Genomic DNA, 22,288 nt, shown 5'->3' with positions numbered 1-22,288 from the left:
TTTGTTGAGAAGTCTTTACAGACAACTAAAAGCATAATACATGAGAGAAAAAGATGATAACTTGCATTTGTTAAGATTAAAAACTGTCCTGCAAAAATATTGAGAATGAAAAGACAATCCATCAATAAGGAGAAAAACATTTACTAATCACATATCTGATAAAGGACATCTATCTAAAATATACAAAGACTACTTAAAAACCGAACAATAAGAAAACAAATGACAAGAATTTAAAAATGGGAAAAAGACCAAAACAGACAGCTCTTCAAAGAGGATATATAGATGGCAAATAATTATGTGAAAAGAGGCTCATCATCATTTGTCATTAGAGAAAGACAAAACAATGAGTTACCACTATACACCTATTAGAATGGCAAAATTACAAAAAGAAAAAAACAAAACAAAACCCAAAACAAAACAAACTCAAAAAAACATAATACAAATTTCTGGCAAGAATACAATGCAACCAAGACTTTTCTAATTTTTGATGGGAATGCAAAGTGGTATTGCAACTGGGAAGATAATTTGGGAATTTATTTTAAAAAAACTAAATGTTATGAATTGAATTGTCCTCCCCACCTACCCCTCAATATCTTGAAATCCTAAATCCCAGTATTTCAGAATATGATGTTTAGAAATAGAGACACTACAGATATAATAAGCATACTGGAGTAGGGTAAGCCCCTAATCTAATATGACCAATATCCTTATAAAAAGGAGATTTGGAGACATACACAGCACACAGAAAGCACCATGCAGAGATGAAGGAAAAGATCAGGTCATGCTTCTACATGCCAAGGAATGCCAAAGATAGCCAGAAAACCACCAGAAGGTAGGAGAGAAATGTGCGGTAGACTCCACTTTAGAGCTCTCAGAAGAAACCAACCCATGCGATACCTTAATAATCAGACTTGTAGACCCCGTAATTGTGACACAGTAAATGTTTGTTGTCTAAGCCCCTCAGTTTGTGGTTCTTTCTTAAGACAGCCTTAGGAAACTTATATGCTAAACATAGTCTGATTGTAAGATGCTCAATCACATTTCTAAGTATTTATCTAATGATCTGAAACCTTATGTCCATAGATACATGAAAATCTGGACTTAAATGATAATTATAGCTTTATTTGTAATTGCCCCAAATTGAAAGCATCCAAGATGTCCTTCAGTAGGTGAATGGGTAAACAAATTATGTTACAGTCATATAATTGAATATTATTCAACAATAAAAGGAAATAAGCTACCAAACTATGTAAAAACATGGATAAATCTTAAATGTATATTGCTAGATGAGAGAAATCAGTCTTAAAAGGCTACTTATGGTATGATTCCATTTATATGACATTGTGGAAAAGGCAAAACTATAAGGATGATCAATGGATCCATCTTTGCCAGGGATTCAGGAAAAGTTAAAATATTAATAAGTGAGTCATGGGGGAGTAGCTTATAGTATAGAGAAATTAGAACTTTATGCAAAATGAATGAGCCTCAATAGATGCAAATTAAAAAAAATCATTTAGGGGATCATCAACATCACCAAGGCATCTGATGGTAGAATGTTGACTATGACAAAAATGTCTAATGGTATTAAGAATATTTGAAATATCCTCAGTGAAGAGGTTGGGGGGAAAGTACTGAGTTAAGTAACTTTGGAAATGAGTGAAGACTTCACAATGAAAGGCAAAAAGGACAATGTAAGCACTGCACGCCCATGGATAACGCACAAATCTGAAACCTTTATACACATGTACTGGCATTCAACCAGCAGGTAAGTAGATGGCAACGGCAGGAGCAATTTCTCACTGTTGGAGTTGGAGGTTACCCACAGACAATGGGGAGGAGGCTAGATTGATCTATGTGGTATTAGCTTAGAGCTGCAGATGTTAGGGTAAACTTATGTGTGGCTTGCAACAGCTATAGATAGGCATGCGTGTGTACATGGGTTAGGTAACTATAAATCTCCTTCCTCCGACAGCTTCAGGAGATCTAGAAGCAACCTCACCCAGTAGCAACAAGCATACCCCGTGCTCAGATCTTCATTTCTAATACCATTTTCAATCAAAAGGATCTAGGGATCCTTGGAGAAATGGCTGATTCTAGGACTGGGGCCAGAAATATTATGAGTCTAGAGTCTCCTGTAGTGTTAGAAAAAAGATGGGAGTACTCAGAAAAAACCCCACAAGGCAGTGTATGAAAGAGACACAGGAATCAAATGAAAGAACTCTGAATGATCAAAGCTGAAATGCTTTGAGCAAAAAAATGAAGTCAGGCTGGATTATAACCCAAGGTATAAAGTAAGTATCATTGAGTACACTGATATAAATAAATGATTGAATAAATAAATACATGAGAGAGGAGAGATAACTCTCTCATGCAGAAGGATTTCAAGTAATTTATGTAAATACTTTAAGGAGTATTTAAAATTTATGAGAATACTTTAAGGAGGTTGATCATAACTCCCCACTCCTTACACGTGGGCTGTGAATACTGATATCCTTCCAAACAGCACAGTATAGGCAAGGAGGCAAAAAAGAGTAACTTCACAGTAGAAAAATCTGCATTGTGTCAACCCAGGTGATCAAGGTCAACATCAAAAGTGATACGTCGGGCGCCTGGGTGGCTCAGTGGGTTAAGCCTCTGCCTTCGGCTCAGGTCATGGTCTCAGGGTCCTGGGATCGAGTCCTGCATCGGGCTCTTTGCTCAGCAGGGAGCTTGCTTCCCTCTCTCTCTCTCTGACTGCCTCTCTGTCTATTTGTGATCTCTGTCAAATAAATAAATAAATAAATAATCTTAAAAAAAAGTGATAAGTCATTCTGATAGTGTGTATCCTTGATATGATCTGATGAGAATGGCACTCTTTCTTTGTAGACTTCCTCTTCACACCCACCTTAGTCTAATCACAATAAAATATCAGCAAACCCTAATTGAGAGACATTCTGCAAAATATTTGACCAATATGCCTCAAAACTATCAAGCTCAGCAAAAACCACACATTATTGGAAAATTATCATGGCCAAAAGGATCCCAAGGAGATATGATATCTAAATGTGATATGATGTCTCACATGAGAACCCAGAAGAGAAAGACAGTAGGTGAAAACTAAGAAAATTTGAATCTTTAAATTATGGTCCATAGTAATAATGTGTCAATATTCTTTTATTAGTTGGAAAAACATACCATACTAATGTTAGATGTTAACAGTAGGTCATACTCTCCTTGAGTGTGAGAAAGAAGAAAAGCTTTTCTAAACTTTTCTAAATATAAAAGTTTATCCAAACACAAAAACAAAGACATGATATTTGCTTTAAGCTTTTAGAAGATGCACTTAATCAGATTAAGATAATTTCCTTCAGTCCTAGGTTGGTGATATTTTAATCCTGAATATGTGTTGAATTTTATTCAATATATGCTGACGTGATAATATTTTTTGTTGGCCTGTAAATGTGCTAATGATTAAAGGAATATCTCATTTTATTGTACTTTGCTGATATTCCTTTTTTTGGCCATGGAGGGGGTACAAATTGAAGGTTTGTAGCAACTCTACATTATGCAAGTCTATTAGCACTATTTTTCCTACAGCATTTCTTCACTTTATGTTTCTGTGTCACATTTTGGTAATTCTCACAGTATTTTAAACTTTTTCTTGTTATTATATTTGAATTGCTACAATCTCATGATAAAACTTTAATCAACGAGGAGTTGTTGTTTATGGATGAGCAAAGAAAGCGGGTTTCTTGAGATGGAATGTACTCCTAGTGAAGATGCTGTGAAGATTATCTAAAAGACAACAAAGGATTTAGAATACCACATAAAGTTAATTGATAAAGTAGCAGCAGGGTTTGAGAGGATTGACTCCAAATTTGAAAGGTCTACTGGGGGTAAAAATGCTATCAAACAGCACTGCATGCTACAGAGAAATTGTTCATGAAAGGAAGAGTCAATCAATGTGGCAAACTCAATTGTGATTTTAAGAAATTGCCACAGCCACCACGACTTCAACAACCATCACCCTGATCGGTCAGCAGCCACGAACATCAAGGCAAAACCCTCCACCAGCTAAAGCCTATAACTTGCGGAAAAGTCAGAGGATGGTCAGCAATTTTTAGCAACGGTTTTTTAAAATTAAGGAGTTCATTGATTTTTTTCAACAATGTTACTGCATGCTTAATATACTACAGTGCAGCGTAAACATAACTTTTACAAACACTGAGAAAACACTTGTTTTACTTGTTTTACTATATTTGCTTAATCAGGGGGTGCCTGTTTCTCAGTCCATTGAGAAACCAACTCTTCGTTGGGACTCAGGGCATGATCTCAGGGTCTTCAAGTGAGGCTCCATGATCAGCAGGAAAGCGACGTCCCCTCTCCCAGGCTCCTTCCCCCCACTTAGGGGCACACCTTCTCTCTCTCAAATAAATAAGTAAATAAATAAACCCTTATAACATTTGCTTTTATTTTAAAACATCTTATTTATTTACTTGACAGAGAGAGAGAGAACACAAGCAGGAGGAACAGCAGGCAGAAGGACGGAGAGAAGCAGGCTCCCTCCTGAGCTGGAAGCCCGATGCAGGGTGCAGAGCCTCCCAGCACCCTGAGATTATGACCCAAACTGAAGGCAGACGCATAACAGACTAAGCCATCCAAGCTTAGCCCATTAGCCATCCCTATTACATTTGCTTTATTGGAATATTCATCTTACTGGAATCTACTGCAGCGCCCAGTCCCGCTCCAGGCCGCGGGGAGCAGCTCGGGGCCGGCCCGCGGCTGGAGCCCGCGGAGGAGAGCCCCGCGCACGTCCCTGCCACGTCTCTGTCCCGGGGTCTCAGCAGCTAACAGAACTCTCTCTCCTGTCCTTTCTTCCCCTGCCTCCTCTGCTTCTGAAATAAGAACCATTTGTGTGACACCAATGCTTAACTTACGAAAGACATGCATTATGTGGTTGTAGTCAAACCCGATGCTTTCAAATCATCGGATCTGGTGGTCTGGAATCAAATCCAAAATATATTTTAGGCACACCCACATGAGGACATAAAGGTGTGGCTCTAAACTGATAGGACTGATGACCTTTCAGGAAGAGGAGGAAACATCACACCCGTTTCACTCTCTCCCCCTGTTGTATGCCCAGAGGGAAGGCTGTGTGATAACACAGGGAAGAGGTGGCCACTGCAAACCAGGTCTAGCCAGAAACCCACCCTAACAACTCCTTGACCGTGGACTTCCAACCTCTAGAATGACAAGAAAATACATTTCTGTCGGTTATGCCACCAAGACTGGCCCATTTTGTTATGGTAGCTGACTAATATGCTCCTTTTGATAATTATGAATTGTTAGGCTTTTTTGGATTTGGTATGCTAGTTGTAATGTGTTTTTTGCAACTAATTCTGTAAGTTGTACTGCCCTATATTTCTTTCTTCTCATAGTACTTAACTAGCCTTAGTAGTTAGGTCTGTTTTTTATTAGACAAGAAAAAAAACTAAACATTATTGACATAATCATTTAACTTAGAAGTTAAAATAGAAATAAACTAGCATAGGAGCGTGGAGGCAGGAAGGAATTTAAAAAGATATGAAATTAATGAAAAAATAATCAAACACCTAATAGGGTTGACCAACAAAATTAAAAAGTTGTTATTTGAAAAACGAAAAGACTAATAAAATAGAATAAGAAAAAATAGAAGAATATACAAAAATAATATTGAGAATGAAAAGGAGGAACCTCATGTAAATATTTCATTTGTTTAAAAAGAATGTTTTTTCACCATTTTTTTTGAAGATTTTATTTATTTATTAGAGAAAGAGGGAGAGAAGGAACACAAGCAGAGGGAGAGGCAGGCTTCCTGCTGAGCTGGAAGTCAGAAGCTGGGCTTGATCCCGGGACCTTGGGATCATGACCTGAGCCGAAGACAGACGCTTAACAACTGAGCCACCCAGGCATCCCAAGTTTTCACTTACTGTTGGTTGCAAATGCTGTTTTAAGTGTCCACCAGATCAAATTTCTTTTTTTTTTTTTTTAAAGATTTTATTTATTTGAGAGACAGAGATCACAAGTAGGCAGAGAGGCAGGCAGAGAGAGAGGAGGAAGCAGGCCCCCCGCTGGGCAGAGAGCCTGATGCAGGGCTCCATCCCAGGACCCTGAGATCATGACCTGAGCTGAAGGCAGAGGCTTTAACCCACTGAGCCACCCAGGTGCCCCCAGATCAAATTGTAAATTTTTCAATCTCCATTATACTCTGTAATTTTGGCTAAATAGGTTTATTTTTGAAGCAGATTTTGCTGTTACTTGAATTTGCTATCTTGCAAGGACCAGAAATGTTCTCTTCAATTATACCTTTTCCCTTCCAAATTATTCTTATTATTTAGCAATCATTGATTATTTAGATTTGCATGTAGGTTGCTACTCTTTGTCTCCCTTAAAAATCTGTGCTGTATTTTTCCTCTTTAGTAGTTTTACCAGTTTCATTATCTAGTGATGAATCTTTTTATTTTTATTTTTTTTTTTTTTAGATTTTATTTGTTTATTTGACGAGAGAGAGAGAGAGAGAGAGAGAGAGAGAAGGAACAAAAGCAAGGGAAATGGAGAGGGAGAAGCAGGCCTCCTGCTGGGCAGGGAGCCCAGTGCAGGCTGGATCCCAGGATCCTGGGATCATGACCTGTGCCCAAGGCAACGCTTAAGGACTGAGCCACGCAGGCGCCCCTAGGGATGAATCTTTTATTTAACATGATCCTTGCTTCTTGTACTTCTGCAATTTGAGATCTACATTTTTTTCAGTGGGAAAATTCTTAGTCATTTTCTCTTTAAATAATTTCTCACCTATTCTTATCAATATTTTCTAGGACTCCTATTAGGTGACCTCTTATTCTATCCTCATCCCTTAACCGTTCTTATCTGGGTGATTTCCTGGGTACTTTTTCAGCTCTTGCTCCCAGAGTACCAATGCTCTCTTCATCATTAGCAAGTCTCCTCTTTAACATAGATTTTCAATTTTAATAGTTATGGGTTTTTTTTTCTAGGTGTTCATATTTTATTTTCTGTTTATTTCTATTCCTTGTGCTTTGTTCTCTCCCTATGCCAATAATTCTTACTTTATTCCTTGTATATTATGTTCCTAACACTGCTTACGTTTTACTCTTCTCAGGCCCAGGTAAGAAGACTCTTTTCTAGTTTCCCTTGCCTGAGGTTGTGATCAGTGACTCCAGCCAAAGGAATATAGACAGAAATACTACAAGCAACTTCTAGACCTGGCCCTGGTACACTCCTACTTGTTTGCAAGCTGTGTAAATGTTGAGGCTCCAGCAGAAACTTCAATTAGCACACTCCTCTGGTCCTCAAAACACAGTCAATCCAGTTGCTGAAAGGATCTTGTATCTCTGAAAGATCTGAGGAGCTTAGGCACCTAGGAAAGTCACTGGAACTTTTTGATTATGATATGAGGGAGCAATTAACTTTATAGTGTTATGCCAATAGGATTTGTGGTTTATTACTGTAGCTGATATTACTCACCAGGATCAAAAACTTTGGCATTTTAAACATACTTATTTTATAGGCTTCTTTTCCCCCAGATCATCCTATTATTTCAATTTGTGGAGTACTATTTTTTTTTTTCTGTTCTTTCTGCCTGTGTGTTTTCCCTTACTATTGACTATTGCCTCATAGGGCATGTAGTTTATTTCTCTGTAGATTTTATACATTTTTTTAGTTTGAGTTCATTTTCATGAAAGTCATAATTTTTTTGAGACCCATGTATGTGAAGTTATAGACGTTTTACTCCAGAGGAATTCTTGAATTCTAAACCATGTAGGTATTAAACATTTGGACACATATTTAAGCACTGCATATTTTTGGGTTTTAGTTACCTTTTCCCTCCTATCCAGAGTCAGAGCAGAAAACATGCTTCCTCCCATTATCCTTGGTCATGGTTGGGGTTCCTACTAATCTCTTTTACATGGAAGGGGAGACTTTTCCAGACTCCGGATTTATGTGGATATCTTCATTTTAATCCCCCACCTCTCATAGACTCAAGGCCAGCTTGCTTCACTGGGGTATGTTAAAATTTCAGACTCTCATCTTTGGAGCTCATGTCCAGATGTGCCCTGCCCCTGGACTGTCACAACAGCACCAGCTTGTGAGTAACTACTTTGGATTTATTTCTGGCCCCTGCTTTTCTAAGCTCAAGTATGTATTAATCTACTCTTAAGCTTTATTTCCCATTCATGTTGGGAATAGGAGTGAGATGGGGACCTGTGGCTCTGTCAGCTCAACTCCCAGAATGTCCTACTACCTTCTTTATTTTACAAATAAAAAAACATAGTCCCATACAGGGAGGGAGCGTAGCCAAACTCACAGACCTACTTAATGGCATAGCACATACTGGAATTTATTTTTCCAAACTCAGGTCAGCTCTAAACTGTAAACTGAGTGAGTGGATTGTGCTAGCAGTTCCTCCAGACACCTAGCAGACAGAGCACAGGGCATAAAGAAAACTTATTGACTGGCTTTCCCACTGGAAAATAGTTTATTTCTAGGTTTCTGATATTATGGGCACAAGGGATGTAAGGAAGTAGTTAAGCTTTTAGGAAAGTGATCTCAGTGACCAAACTCAAGGCACATGAATTCCCTTGGCCCCTCTAGAATGGAAGGCAGGGCTTTTAGACACTTTTAGGAAATGTGTTTGAGAGCCAGTGCTGCATTCACAGGACCAGTGGAGATGGTGTGCCAGTGAGAATCTTCCTGTTGATACCTCTTATGCCCCTTCTATTCTGTTGTTTTATTTTCCTTCTCTTATTCCTTTTTTGCCAGTGGCTGTAAACCTTCATTTTATTTTATTTATTTTTTCAGTATTCCAAGATTCATTGTTTATGCACCATACCCAGTGCTCCATGCAATAGGTGCCCTCCTTAATACCCACCACCAGGCTTACTCACCGCACCCCACCCCCTCCAAAACCCTCCTTTTTTTTCTGAGTCCACAGTCTCTCATGGTTTCCAATTTCCCCCAACTTTCCCCTTCCGATTTCCCCCAACTCACTTTAGTTCATTTCTTCACTGGTGCCAGGTCTATGGGTATCCAGAGGGCCGCAAATTTCATAACTGATTGAAGCTAAGAGCACACTTGTTTGCTCACCAGGAAGCTCTGTCCTGGTGTTCCCATCTTCTGGCTGAATACCTCCTCTGTGGCAAGCCCAGGTTCCTTGTCATTTCCACCAACACTTCTCCAGAAAGAATGAATCTTTTCTTCCGCGAGGACCCTATCGCAGTTATCAAAGCCTCACTGATTATTTGTTTATACATAGATCCGTTAACAGGTGCGAATTTGCTATCAGACACTTCTTGCAAGGCTGTCACATTTCTTTCTTTTTCCAAATCAAATAACTGGCTCTGTCGCCCATTCCTGCTGCTGGGATATATTCTAGGGTAGTCACGTTTTGGTGAGCCTTTCTCTGATTTTTAATGTCATCCAAGAATCCCGTGTCTTATGCAGCTCAGAAATGTGGGCATTGCCTAGGCTGGTCCACAGTGCCTGAGCTCTGGATTTGGTTCAAAAGCTCTGGGGCTTGTGATGATGAACATTTTTTCATGTGTCTGATAGCCATTTGTATGTCTTCATTGGAGAAGTGTCTGTTCATATCTTCTGCCCATTTTTTGATATGATTGTTTTGTGTGTGTTGAGTTTGAGGAGTTCTTTATAGATCCTGGATATCAACCTTTTGTCTGTACTGTCATTTGCAAATATCTCCTCCCATTCCATGGGTTGCCTCTTTGTTTTCTTGACTGTTTCCTTTGCTGTGCAGAAGCTTTTGATTTTGATGAAGTCCCAAAAGTTTATTTTTGCTTTTGTTTCCTTTGCCTTTGGAGACATACCTTGAAAGAAGTATTCAAATTAAAACCACATTGAGATATCACCTTACACCAGTTAGAATGGCCAAAATTAGCAAGACAGGAAACAACATGTGTTGGAGGGGATGTGGAGAAAGGGGAACCCTCTTACACTGTGGGTGGGAATGCAAGTTGGTGCAGCCACTTTGGAAAACAGTGTGGAGATTCCTCAAGAAATTAAAAGTAGAGCTTCCCTATGACCCTGTCATTGCACTACTGGGTATTTACCCCAAAGATACAGATGTAGTGAAAAGAAGGGCCATCTGTACCCCAATGTTTATAGAAGCAATAGTCGCCAAACTGTGGAAAGAACCAAGATGCCCTTCAATGGACAAATGGATAAGGAAGATGTGGTCCATATACACTATGGAGTATTATGCCTCCATCAGAAAGGATGAATACCCAACTTTTGTAGCAACATGGACAGGACTGGAAGAGATTATGCTGAGTGAAATAAGTCAAGCAGAGAGAGTCAATTATCCTATGATTTCACTTATTTGTGGAGCATAACAAATAGCATGGAGGACAAGGGGAGATGGAGAGGAGAAGGGTATGGACTCTGAAAAACAATCTGAGGGTTTTGAAGGGGCAGGGGGTGGAGGTTGGGGGAACCAGGTGGTGGGTATTGTAGAGGGCACGGATTGCATGGAGCACTGGGTGTGGTGCAAAAACAATGAATATTGTTATGCGGGGGAAAAAAAAAAAGGGCAAAAAAAAAAAAAAAAAAAAGCTCTGGGGCTGGAACCAAGGCCAGGGGCAATGCCCCCTACCTGAGCGCAGGGAACCTGTTGCACTCAGTTTTCTGCGACCAGCCTGCTGAGAGCAAATGGGGCAGGGCTCTCTGCCTCTGTAGAAACCCCTCTTCAATACCTTCACTGCCTTGCTCATCCAAAACCATACCGCCTCTTTAACATCTAGGACTCGGCTTAGCCCTTGACGTTTTGATTCCCCCCACCCCCCGCTGAGCCTCCCCTTGCCAATTAACTATCTCCCAGGTTAAAAAAAAAAAAAAAAAGTCTAGATTACACCACCAAGTTTTGGCTAGCTTTCCAGAAAGGGGTTGGGGGAGTAACTTCAATCTCTTAAATCTCCTTTGAAAGAGAATGAGACATAAAGAAGATGCCCACTGGGAATCCCATCACACACTTTTGCAGCTTTTCTCCTCCCCTATAGAATGTCTCCCAGGCAGAGATTTCCCCTCTCCTTTCAGCATTTCCAGAACCTAAATGAGAATTCGGCTGGTGATGCCCAGCAAATGGTTGCTGACAGAACACCACGGCGGGGGCAGGAGGGGACTTCCTTCCAGGTCTGTTTTGTCAGGTTGGAGAGACTTCCCAACCTGTGGAAGCCAGGTTCCCAGTCGCTGACACCTAACCACTGGCGTAAGGGAGAGAGGACCCTGGAAGACTGCACCCCAGAATTGTCCCGCTCTCTCCCAAGGACCCCGTGCAGCTTCAGCCTGAGCGCAGGAGGGAGCGGATTGGGGACCAAGGACAGAAGGAGAGACAGCGCTGGCCCTGGATAGCCCCCGGCTTGGCTGGAGGCGTGATGCGGTGGCGACAGAGGCTGGGCGGGGTGCCCACACTGTAACCAGCGCCGGGATGCACTTCCCACTTGCACCCGCGGGCTGCAGTTCCCCGGGCAGCCACCGAGCCTCCCAGGCCCCCGCGGACGGGCTGGGGTGGGGGCGGGGGCGGGGCTCATCACGTGGAGAAGCGCGCGGAGGCGGGCAGGGCGGGGGCGCGCTCTCGGTTCTTTAAAGGCGCGCGAGCCGGGCCGGGAGAGGCGGCTCCGCGGCCGCAGGCGCAGGCCCGGGCGGACCAGCGAGACGCCGGGCGCGCCGGCCCGTGGCAGCTCCGAGTCGCAACATGCGCCGGTCGGTCTGGCTGGCGCTGGCCGCGTCGCTCTTGCACGGTAAAGCCGCCAGGTCTCTCAGCCCTCTACTCCTCCTCCGCGGGATCCCGGGTGCATTCCGGCGGCTCCGAGCGCCCCGCGCCGGGGCCAGGTTTGGGGTCTCGCGCGAGGAGGGACGGTGGGTGGCGCTACCGGGGGTGCCCGGGAAGGGCGAGCCCGGTTCGTCTGGGCTGCTTGCTTTAGGCGGCGGGGGTCACAGGCAGGGGGCGTGGGGCGCACCCCCGCTGGCCTTCCCTGAACAGCGCGCCGGGCTCTCCTTTCCTTAAGTGTCCCTGCAAGGCGAGTTCCAGAGGAAGCTCTACAAGGAGCTGGTCAAGAACTACAACCCCTTGGAGAGGCCCGTGGCCAACGACTCGCAGCCACTCACCGTCTACTTCTCCCTGAGTCTCCTGCAGATCATGGACGTGGTGAGTCCGGCCCGGCCGAAAGGCTGTCCTCTTCCCGCCGTGGGTTCCGAGGGGTCGCGGAAGCATCAGGCGGCCAGGAGGTGTAGTTTGTTTGGGACACGCCAGCTGGCTCAAGGCCAGGAGGGCCAGAACTCTGCCCCTGACCTGAGCCTGCCCGCTGCTGCGTGCCTCAGTTTCCCCTCCCGCCGAAGGAACCCGGTGTAGCATGTTCCACTGCTCCGGCCACCTGTGCGTGGGTACTCCAGCCTCACCCTTCCCTCAGCCTGAAACTCAGGATGAACGTATCCCCATCCTGAGCCAGAATCAGCAAGAATAGGGTCCAAATGGTCACATTGCCGTATCCGTTATGGTATAAGTGTTAGCATGCTGTCCGTGTCAATTTGGCAATCTCTAGACTTTACTGCTGCATGTAGTATGTAGACTCTTTGGGTAGGGGCTTGGCCTTGGGCTTTGCAGCCGGTTAATCTGTCCAGCCAGATGGCCAGCTGTGAGCATTTACACGCCCCCTTTTCCCCAATTCCAATAATGGGCTTTTTTTTTTTTTTTCCTTCCTGGTGATAGTAGTGCTGGCAGTCCCGTTCTGATGGTGAGCAAGGCTCCTCACTCGAGATACAGTTGTCGGTCAGGCAGCTGCTCCCAGCCCCATGGGGTTCTTTCTTTGTGGACTTATTAGTGCTCACTTTAGTTGACAAATCTAAATAATGTGTGTAAGTTTTTTTTTTTTCCTTTTCTTTTGCTCAAAGACAGTTTTGAATGTTCAGAGTTCATAACATATCCTTCATACAATACAACTATTTTACAAAAGTGTTTGATTCCTTATAAATGGGTTTCTGTGTTTAATTTGTACAAAGTATTAGACTCTGTTCTGGGGTACAGGGACGATGGTGTTCAGGGGGAGGGAAGACTGTGGTGGGAAAGAGGTGTTCAGATAGCCTCAGTTACACGGAGAAAGTGCTACGATCCACCAGAGGGGTGCAGATAAGTGGTGTAAGAAGACAGGTGATATTTCATAATCATACAAATAAAGAGGACCCATGTTACCACACTGATGCACGTTACATCACTTAAGGTAGCTAGAATTGCCGTGATGAATGGCTTCCTCTTCCATAATATACCTGTGTTAAATGTGCACTTCCTCCAACAGACAGAACTATCCTTAAAATATTCAGTGATTATGTGACGACATAGATGACTTATCAGGAGGGATGTAGACAAGTGCTGTCTAGAGGTTACCAAAGAACAAAAATCACTGTTTACGGAGCTTGGATTTCAGGAGAGGGGAAAGGATGTAGATTTGGAGTTAGGGGAAGAGAGGCTGAAAAAGAAGCTCTAGGACTGAATGAAGCCAGGTCAGAGAAATGCCAGTGTGGAGGCTTTGGGAGCTCCACAAGGCTCTGCCTGTTTGGAGGGAGGGAGTAGTTTATTTAAGAGCAGCTTCTCTGTTACTTCAAGAGGTACTTGGGGGCCTCTGTGGCTTCTGGCTCTCACAGTTTCTGAATGGTTGCTCTTTGGTAAGTTTTCCAAGTGTCCTGAATCTGTATTTTCCTGTTAGTGAAAGAGACAGCATAACATTTCATTGGTCACTATGATGAGCTAAAGATGTGAAGGCAACTTTGAGAGATCACAAAGCTAGCACACGACTATGGTCTTTTTCATCAAAACACACCAAACCAAACAACACTCTCCACCCCACCCCCTGCACATGGCAGAGGACCTGTCAGCTAAGCTAACACACTTCGCAACTGGTGCATGGTAGGCTGAGAAGGTGAAAGCTGCCCTCCCCCACCCCACTTGCTCAGGATTGGCTATAGCTAGCCAGATGGCCTCACCATGGCTATGTGCGACAGCTGCTTCTCTGGAGTGGTCCTCGTGCTGGCTGGATGGCATGTGATGGTACAAGGCTTGCTTAGCCAAGGAGCAGGAACAGTGAGCATGCAGAGCAGTCCTCCTAAGGCTGTGGCAGTCTCTTTGGGAGAGAAAATCATTCCCTGTGCAGCTGCAAGCTTCTTTCTGGGTGCTTTTATCTCTTTAGGAGATCCTTAAGGAATCAACTTAAGTGAAGGATTCGAAGGTCTTATGAGAAGTTTAAGTGTCAGCTAGGGTTACGTGATGTGACAAAGAAATAATAAAACACAAGCTTGTGTCAAGTTAGGAAATTTTAAAAACTATCAAAAAACTGAGGACTGGGACGCCTGGGTGGCTCAGTGGGTTAAGCTTCTGCCTTCGGCTTAGGTCATGATCTCAGAGTCCTGGGATTGAGCCCCGCATCAGGCTCTCTGCTCAGCGGGGAGCCTGCTTCCTCCTCTCTCTCTGCCTGCCTCTTTGCCTACTTGTGATCTCCGTCTGTCAAATAAATAAAACAAAAACAAAAAACCAACCAACCAAACAAAAAGAACTTGAGGACTGAGTATCATCATCATTCCAGTGTTGGAGAAACCTGAAGATAGCCATGAGCAGCCTGAGGTCATGGGAAGGTGGGAGGTAAAAAGCCTTGGTCTCTCCCTGGCCATCCAGCCATGAACCCATTGAGTTTCCCAGGCAGGCAGTGCTGCAAGCTCATGGTGTGGCCTTGAACAAATTACTTTACCTCTCTAAGCCCTGTTTCTTCATGTGTAAAATAGGATAGTAATACCCACTTCAAGGGTTTCAAGAGGATTAAGTAAGAAAAAATGGTTGACATTCACTGGTAATTCACTGAAGGTTTGCTCGATCTTAATTATGTAGCTACTCAACTCAGAGTTTGGGAAGTTGATGCCTAGAAACTTACGGTTACTTGCCCAAAGTTGCTCATTGGTTAGCGGCAGGGCTTCGAGGAAAACCGACATCTGACTTTGAAGTGCTTTGCTCCTTACCTCCTTTGGAGTGGGTAACTTCTTTTACAGAGGAGTTAGCTTAATTTATTTGCATGGGCTGAACTGAAGCTGATTGAGTGCAACTACTCTGAGATCCTAGGTGGAAAGGAAGTCTCTATATCAGAAATAATGAAATATGCAAACATTTATAATCCATCCGGACTTGGCTCTGCCTGGTTTTGAAGCAGAGCCAGGGCGCTCCAGCTGGAATCTTAGCACTCTGGACAGAGATACAGTGGCTCTCATAAGGGATTCATGTGATAGTCTTGACTGGCGTGAGATTCTCTTTATAAATTTGGTAATAGGGGTCATTTACTTACTCTGACTGGGCTGTTCTAGACATCATTACCCCACCCTCCAAGTGTTCTTATTGTTCCCCTTTTTGCCAGCAGAGATTTCCTGTCCGGAGTGATAGGGAAATGGCATATGATGTTACATATTTTATTTTCATGAAAGATCATTTCTATTTCACCAATTTATTCCACACATATTTACTGAGCTCGTTTTGTGAACTTTGCTAGTTCTGGGGATTCATAAATGAATAAAGAATGGTTTCTACTTTTAAAACTCACCATCAGGCTAAGGCGACTGACGTGTAGATCCAAGATTACCACATGTGTAATTTAACATACATGCCTGTACAAAGTGCTACAAATACACATAGAAAACATTTATTTCCAGCGAGGGTGGCTGGGAATGGTTTCAAAGCGGAGGTAGTCAGATTTCTAAAATTGAGTAGGAATTTGCCAGTTGGAGAAAGTAGGAATGACTTTGCAGGTGATGAGGGCAGGATGAGAAGAGTTTGCTGGAGGACAGGACAACTTTAGCAAGGTAGGTTCTAAGAAACGCTGGCTGTCAGTTATTCTTGGCTACAGGTTTTACCGCAAGACTTCTTAAGAATATTTTTTTTTTTTAAAGATTTTATTTATTTATTTGACAGAGAGAGATCACAAGTAGATGGAGAGGCAGGCAGAGAGAAAGAGAGAGAGAGAGGGAAGCAGGCTCCCTGCTGAGCAGAGAGCCCGATGCGGGATTCGATCCCAGGACTCTGAGATCATGACCTGAGCCGAAGGCAGCGGCTTAACCCACTGAGCCACCCAGGCACCCCGAGACTTCTTAAGAATATTGAGTGTTCTTGTGTTTATTGAGAATTTCTAAAAGAGGGGTATAGTATTGACCAAAGTAATTTCTCAAGAATTAGTTTCTAGAAATGCACTTTACAAAATGCAGGATAGGATTATTTTTTGGGAGGATGTATGCATTGGGTTCAGAGACAGGAGGGGAACAGAGCGTGAGGTGTCTTGAGTGTTTCTGCAGAGTTGAGGTTTTGCCCTGGCCTGGGTATCTCTGAGAGCATGAGGAGGCAGTGTGCCAGGGGATTTGTGAGGCTGAAAGATCAGCTTGCCATAGCAGATTTTCCTAGAAATGGAAACAATCCAAACCGTGATACTGGTATTAAATCCAACAAGTATACATTATAGGTTAGAATGAAAAAAAAAAAAAGATGCATACATTTTAAGGAGAAAGCATATATTTTCAAAGGGATTGTTTTACCTGCTGTGGTCTGTTGTAGCTATCTAACAGGCCGCTTAGTGAACTGTTGGGTGGAGAGTGGGAAGGTGTGGTGTATTTTTAAGCAGTGGAGGGATGTAACGACATCTGTGTTTGTTTAGGTAGAGGATGCTGAGGGCAGTTTGTGTGTGGGATAGATTGGAGAGGAGAAGTGTAGACAAGGGATGAAGAGGTCGAAACTTCCCACATGGTGGGAAAGTGAGAAGTGGACAGAATCCAGAGACACTTTGGATATCCAACCTATGATATGTAACTGTTTATATAAACTTCATGTAGCTACATAGATAAATTTGTTATGTAAAAGTGTCTTATTCCTAAATGCATACTCTGACTCCTGGCATTTATTAATTTAGTTTGTGGGCTTGTAACTGGGCTGGGAATGAGATGATACACAAGAAATCATTTTGAAGTGATACAAATGCAGGGTCTAAACTGCCAGCAGTTTCCATAATATTTCTCCTTTATTCCTGCCATGTAGTCATTCACCTGTACGCATACATCTTAAGGCCATTCTAGGTGTTGATTTGCATACAATAAATGTGCACAGTTATGAAACCATGTCCAGAAGGCAAGGCATTTAAAATGCATAATGTGAATCAACACATAATTATATGCAATGTAAAACACATAATTATGCACGAATGATTTTTTGGTATTATGTGGATTCTACTTTTAGTAGAATTCAACCTTTTAGAAGCTTTAATCACGAGACAGTAGAGCTAAGTGGTCCCGCATTTGGGGTTTGCTACAAATGATGGCAGGTATGTTTGTGGAGCCCAGTGTTATAAGGGCTTGTGTGTTATCTGACATCCCCATGGCGATGCTTAGCTTTTGTCAGACCTATGATTTTGCATCTACTGGCCACTGTTTAAAATGCTACAACTCTCACTTAATAGTATCCAATATTAGCTGTAAAAATTGTTCATGTTGAACACCTTCTGTGCAGAAAGCCCAAGGTACAGGTAAGTATCCTAATGATGTTTTATACGTGGTATTTCTTAAAACTATAAATGTAATATATATATGCTTTATATAGTGTGTGTGTGTGTGTGTGCGCGCGCGCGTGCAAGAAATGAAATTTTTAAAAATAGGAGAAATCATCACCCAAATCACCGTCACTCAAGATATTCTGGTGTATTTCATGCTGTCTTTTCTCTGTGTTTATAGACTATATACAGAAGTATTTAAAAATTAAAATTGCATAACCCCATTACCACACTTTAAACAATATTAGCAGGCATTAATCTTAAAGTGATACAAATATGCCAAGTAGTAAACAAATACAGATTTTAAATTAAAATTGAATTCTTTTTCCACTATCATGCATTTCTCACCATCAGTGCATGTTCAGTCTCTGTCCCTCTTTTTATTTTAGAAATCATTTAAAAAGCATGTATTGAAATGATTCACGATGTTACTTTTAAGTTACATGAAATGATTCACGATGTTGTTTCTAAGCCTGGTTGCCTTTTCATTTTGTGCCAGTGCATGTAGAAAATTGCAGAGATAATTTGAAGGTCTTAAGGATACTATCTTCTTCCAATTTTTGTTTGTTTCTGACCAACAACATCCAGGTCATGACATCAGCAAGCACAAATTGCTTCAATCCAGTTAGTCGTTGAGAAGATGGGGAGCTGGACTTCCATTCCTGTAAGGGCTGATCTGCTTTTGATTTTTGATTATACATACTATGATGTAAATATAGAGAATTTACTAGAGTATTCCCTGAGCTCCTGTTTTTTCCCCCTAGCTCTCACATTCATCAAGATCTGCTTAATTTTTTGGCCCCTTAGACATTGTTTTAGGAATCATCAAGGGGTTGTTGAAAAGTGGTCCCAAAACCTGTTATCTTCTCAGGTCTTCCCTCCCCTCCTGGATCTTGGCTCCACAATTCTTCATTGCCCTGTTAAGTTGTCTGGTGTTTTTATACACATGATTGCTGCATTTTCTATCCTCTTTAATTGTTCTCACTGGAGGGTTTGTGAGAACCACTTAGTTCATCATTGCTGGGAGCAGAACTGAAATTCTAAATTAAAACTTGTTTACAATGCACCTTTGTAATTGATCCAGATTTACTATGCTAGAAATTTTATCCCTCTCAAACCTCTTTATGGCTTTGGGACATAAACAAACATACAAAATGCTTTAGCTTTATAGACTGAGGATTATGGGTGCTTTTACTGAAGGAATCTTTCTTGTAAATGTTGCTTTTCTGGTCTACCACTGAAGGTATTCCCCAAAGGGTTCAGTTTTCTCAGAGCCCCTGATTCATCCCTGACATGCTGTTAAAGGAAGAGGAATAGTCTTGTTGTAGAGGGATGCCAACGAAAATCTCTGTCCTTTTATTGATTTATTAGGATTAGGTAGTGTTTTACTCCTCAGAGGAGAAGAGAGACATTTATAACCTTCTAATAGCAGTTCCCATGGTATTTATTTCAGTGATTTACTTATTGACAGTCAACATCAGCTATAAACCATTTTAGCAAAAAACAAAAAATATAACCCCCCCAACCAAACTATTGTAAAAGTGTGTCTATGTACATATTTATGTGTCTATGAATACACACACACACACACACACACACACACGTCTTATTTCTCCTTGTTGGATATTTTCTTGTTGAATATTTATTTTGATATCTCAAAATAAGATATCACATAATATGCTTAAGTTTCCATGGAGAAAAGCTGGAAGTTACAGCAAAAGCTGAGGAATCACAGCCCTCAGAATGCCAAAATAATTGGCTGAAACTAACAAGATTAAATAAGGAATTGTATAAAATCCTGTACTATGGGTTAAAAGCCACTGAAGGAGAATGGGTTGTGGGAAGGTCTTCGATGTGGGCCTGACTCCAGTCTCCAACTCAGGTAGTAGATAAAGGAGCTGACCTGTCTGTGACAGGTGGAAGCTGACAGGGAGGAAATTGTAACTGTCATGGTTAACAAATGCCACCTGTGAGATGATTCTCAAAGTGGGGAATTTACTCTTGGATCACTGTCTGTAAAGATTTTTGTCTTGGGCAAAAAAAGGTAGTGTCTATATTGGAGGGAAAAGGCATATCACTAAAGCAATAAAAATCTGTTTGGGGCGCGTGGGTGTCTCAGTGGGTTGCAGCTTCTGCCTTCAGCTCTGGTCATGATCCCCGGGTCCTGGGATTGAGCCCCGCATCGGGCTCTCTGCTTGGTGGGAGCCTGCCTTCTCCTCTCTCTCTGCCTGCCTCTCTGCCTACTTGTGCTCTCTGTCCAATTAATAAATTTAAAAAAATTTTAAAAATCTGTTTAATTTCCACTGGAAAACTATTAGCATGATGTTGAGCACCAGGGTTTAATTTTGCCCTTCTCTGAGGATGTATACAGGTGGGATAACACAAGCACACAGTGTGTACTCTTTTGGGTCTGGTTACTTTTGCTTACTTTTATTTTTGAGAGTGACATTCAAGTTGTTGCCTATCGTTGTAGTTTATTCATCTTTATTGTATGAATGTAACATTTATTACTCTATTGATGGGTAATTAGGTGCCAGCTTTTGTCTATTTTGAAGACCTCTGTCATAAATATTCTTATTTTACATGTCTTTTGAGGCACGTGTGAATGCATTTCTATCACATACGTGTATATATATATGGGTGTGTGCTCTAAGTCATAAGGTGGCAATACCTTTAAGTTTTCTAAGTGAAGCCAAATGAAATGATTTCAGAATGATTCTAAACCAATTAACATTCTCACCAGGAGTATATGAAAACTCATTGTTGTTCTACATACTCACCAACCCTTGGTATTTTCAGTGCTTTTAACTCACCATTCTGGTGGGTAGGGAGTGATACTTCTTTATGATTTCAATTAGCAGATCCACTGATTACCAGAGGAGTCAAGGGCTATTTCATTTCTTAATTTTCAAGTTGATTCTTTTCTTTCTTTCTTTTCTTTTTTTTTAAAAGATTTTATTTATTTATTTGTCAGAGAGAGAGAGAGAGAGGGAGAGGGAGAGAGAGAGACAACAGGCAGGCAGAGGCAGAGAGAGAAGCAGTCTCCCTGCCGAGAAAGGAGCCTGATGTGGGACTCGATCCCAGGACACCGGGATCATGACCTGAGCCAAAAGCAGCTGTTTAACCTACTGAGCCACCCAGGCATCCCTATTTTCTTTCTTTTTTTTTAAATTTTGTTTTATTTTTTCAGTTTCTGAGATTCATTGCTTATGCACCACACCCAGTGCTCCATGCAATACTTGCCTTCCTTAATACCCACCACCAGGCTCACCCAACTCCCCATCCCCCTCCCCTCCAAAACCCCTCAGTTTGTTTCTCAGAGTCCACAGTCTCTCATGGCTCGTCTCCCCCTCCGATTTCCCCCAACTCACTTCTCCTCTCCATCTCCCCATGTCCTCTGTGTTATTCCTTATGCTCCATAAGTGAAATCATATGATAACTGATTCTCTCTGCTTGACTTATTTCACTCAGCATAGTCTCTTCCAGTCCCATCCATGTTGATACAAAAGTTGGGTATTCATCCTTTTTGATGGAGGCATAATACTCCATTGTATATATGGACCACATCATCTTTATCCATTTGTCTGCTGAAGGGCATCTTGGCTCTTTCCACAGTTTGGCGGATTTATTTTTTTAAGATTTTATTTATTCATTTGACAGACAGAGATCACAAGTAGGCAGAGAGGCAGGCAGAGAGAGGGGGGGAAGCAGGCTCCCTGCTAAGCAGAGAGCCTGATGCAGGGCTTGATCCCTGAGACCATGACCCGAGCCAAAGGCAGAGGCTTAACCTACTGAGCCACCCAGGCGCCCCAGGCAATTATTTTCTTTTGAGAAGTGTCTGTTCATGTCTCTTGCCTATTTTTTCTTGGCTTATTTGTTTAGTTTTTCCTTAATGATTTATATGAATTTTTCTATATTATGGACATGAGCCCTTAGGCACTTAAATGTTTTTGCAAATATTCTCTCAGATTCTTTGGCTTGTCCTTTTGCTTTTTTGAGCTTTGTTTTTTCTGTCTTTTATAAATCTTTAATTGAAGTATAATGTGTTTCTAGAAAGATGGTGTCTTTCGATGCACAACAATTCTTCATTTTAATGTGACCCAACTCATAAAACCTTTTTTCTGTGTTTAATGCTTACTGTGTCTTATTTAAAAACTCCTTCCCTTTCTCAACCTCATGAAGATATTTTCCTTTAGGGGCTTTCTGTTGTTGTTTTACCTTTCATATTTTATGTACCGTCCACCTCAAGTTGATTTTTAGTTTAGTATAATTTAAAGGTCATCACTTTTAAGTAGCTTTGTGGAAATCTTGACTGATGATTAATGTAAAGGGGTGTTAGTGTAATTGCTATGTGATCGTTGAATTATATCACACTTGGACATTTTATTATCTACTGTGTTGGCCCCGGATAGATATTTCAGTTATTTAATGTGTGTATACTATGCAGAAAATGTATAGGCTATGACAGTTTTTAATACTTAAGAATGTCAGTGTGACACACAACATTTACAGAGCCAACAATAAGGATTTATGAGAAGCCCTAGTCATATCCCATTTTTCACATCGCCATCCATTCCCCTGAGACCGTCAGCAGTTTCTGTTTCTGGCTATGATTCCTGATTCAATACTCATTTATTATTCCTTGATTGATCAGCTTTATCTGTTTGCTATTGACTTCTTGTTATGAT

At 41.7% G+C, this 22,288-nt stretch overlaps 1 protein-coding gene across 1 annotated transcript in view; it reads left to right on the top strand.

Annotated features, from left to right (window-relative positions):
• The first annotated feature begins 11,737 nt into the window (after positions 1-11,737).
• CHRNA7 (cholinergic receptor nicotinic alpha 7 subunit) overlaps positions 11,738-22,288 on the top strand; it is a 112,636-nt gene continuing 102,085 nt past the window's right edge. The window contains exons 1-2 of the mRNA XM_032835948.1: positions 11,738-11,783; positions 12,051-12,190. Of these exons, the coding sequence (XP_032691839.1) occupies positions 11,738-11,783; positions 12,051-12,190 (186 nt within the window). The remainder of the gene's footprint in view (positions 11,784-12,050; positions 12,191-22,288) is intronic.

Source organism: Lontra canadensis, unplaced genomic scaffold, assembly GCF_010015895.1.
Source record: "Lontra canadensis isolate GAN:19392208 unplaced genomic scaffold, GSC_riverotter_1.0 scaffold89, whole genome shotgun sequence".
Classification (NCBI taxonomy): Eukaryota; Metazoa; Chordata; class Mammalia; order Carnivora; family Mustelidae; genus Lontra; species Lontra canadensis.
This window is presented reverse-complemented; position numbering and strand designations above follow the sequence as displayed.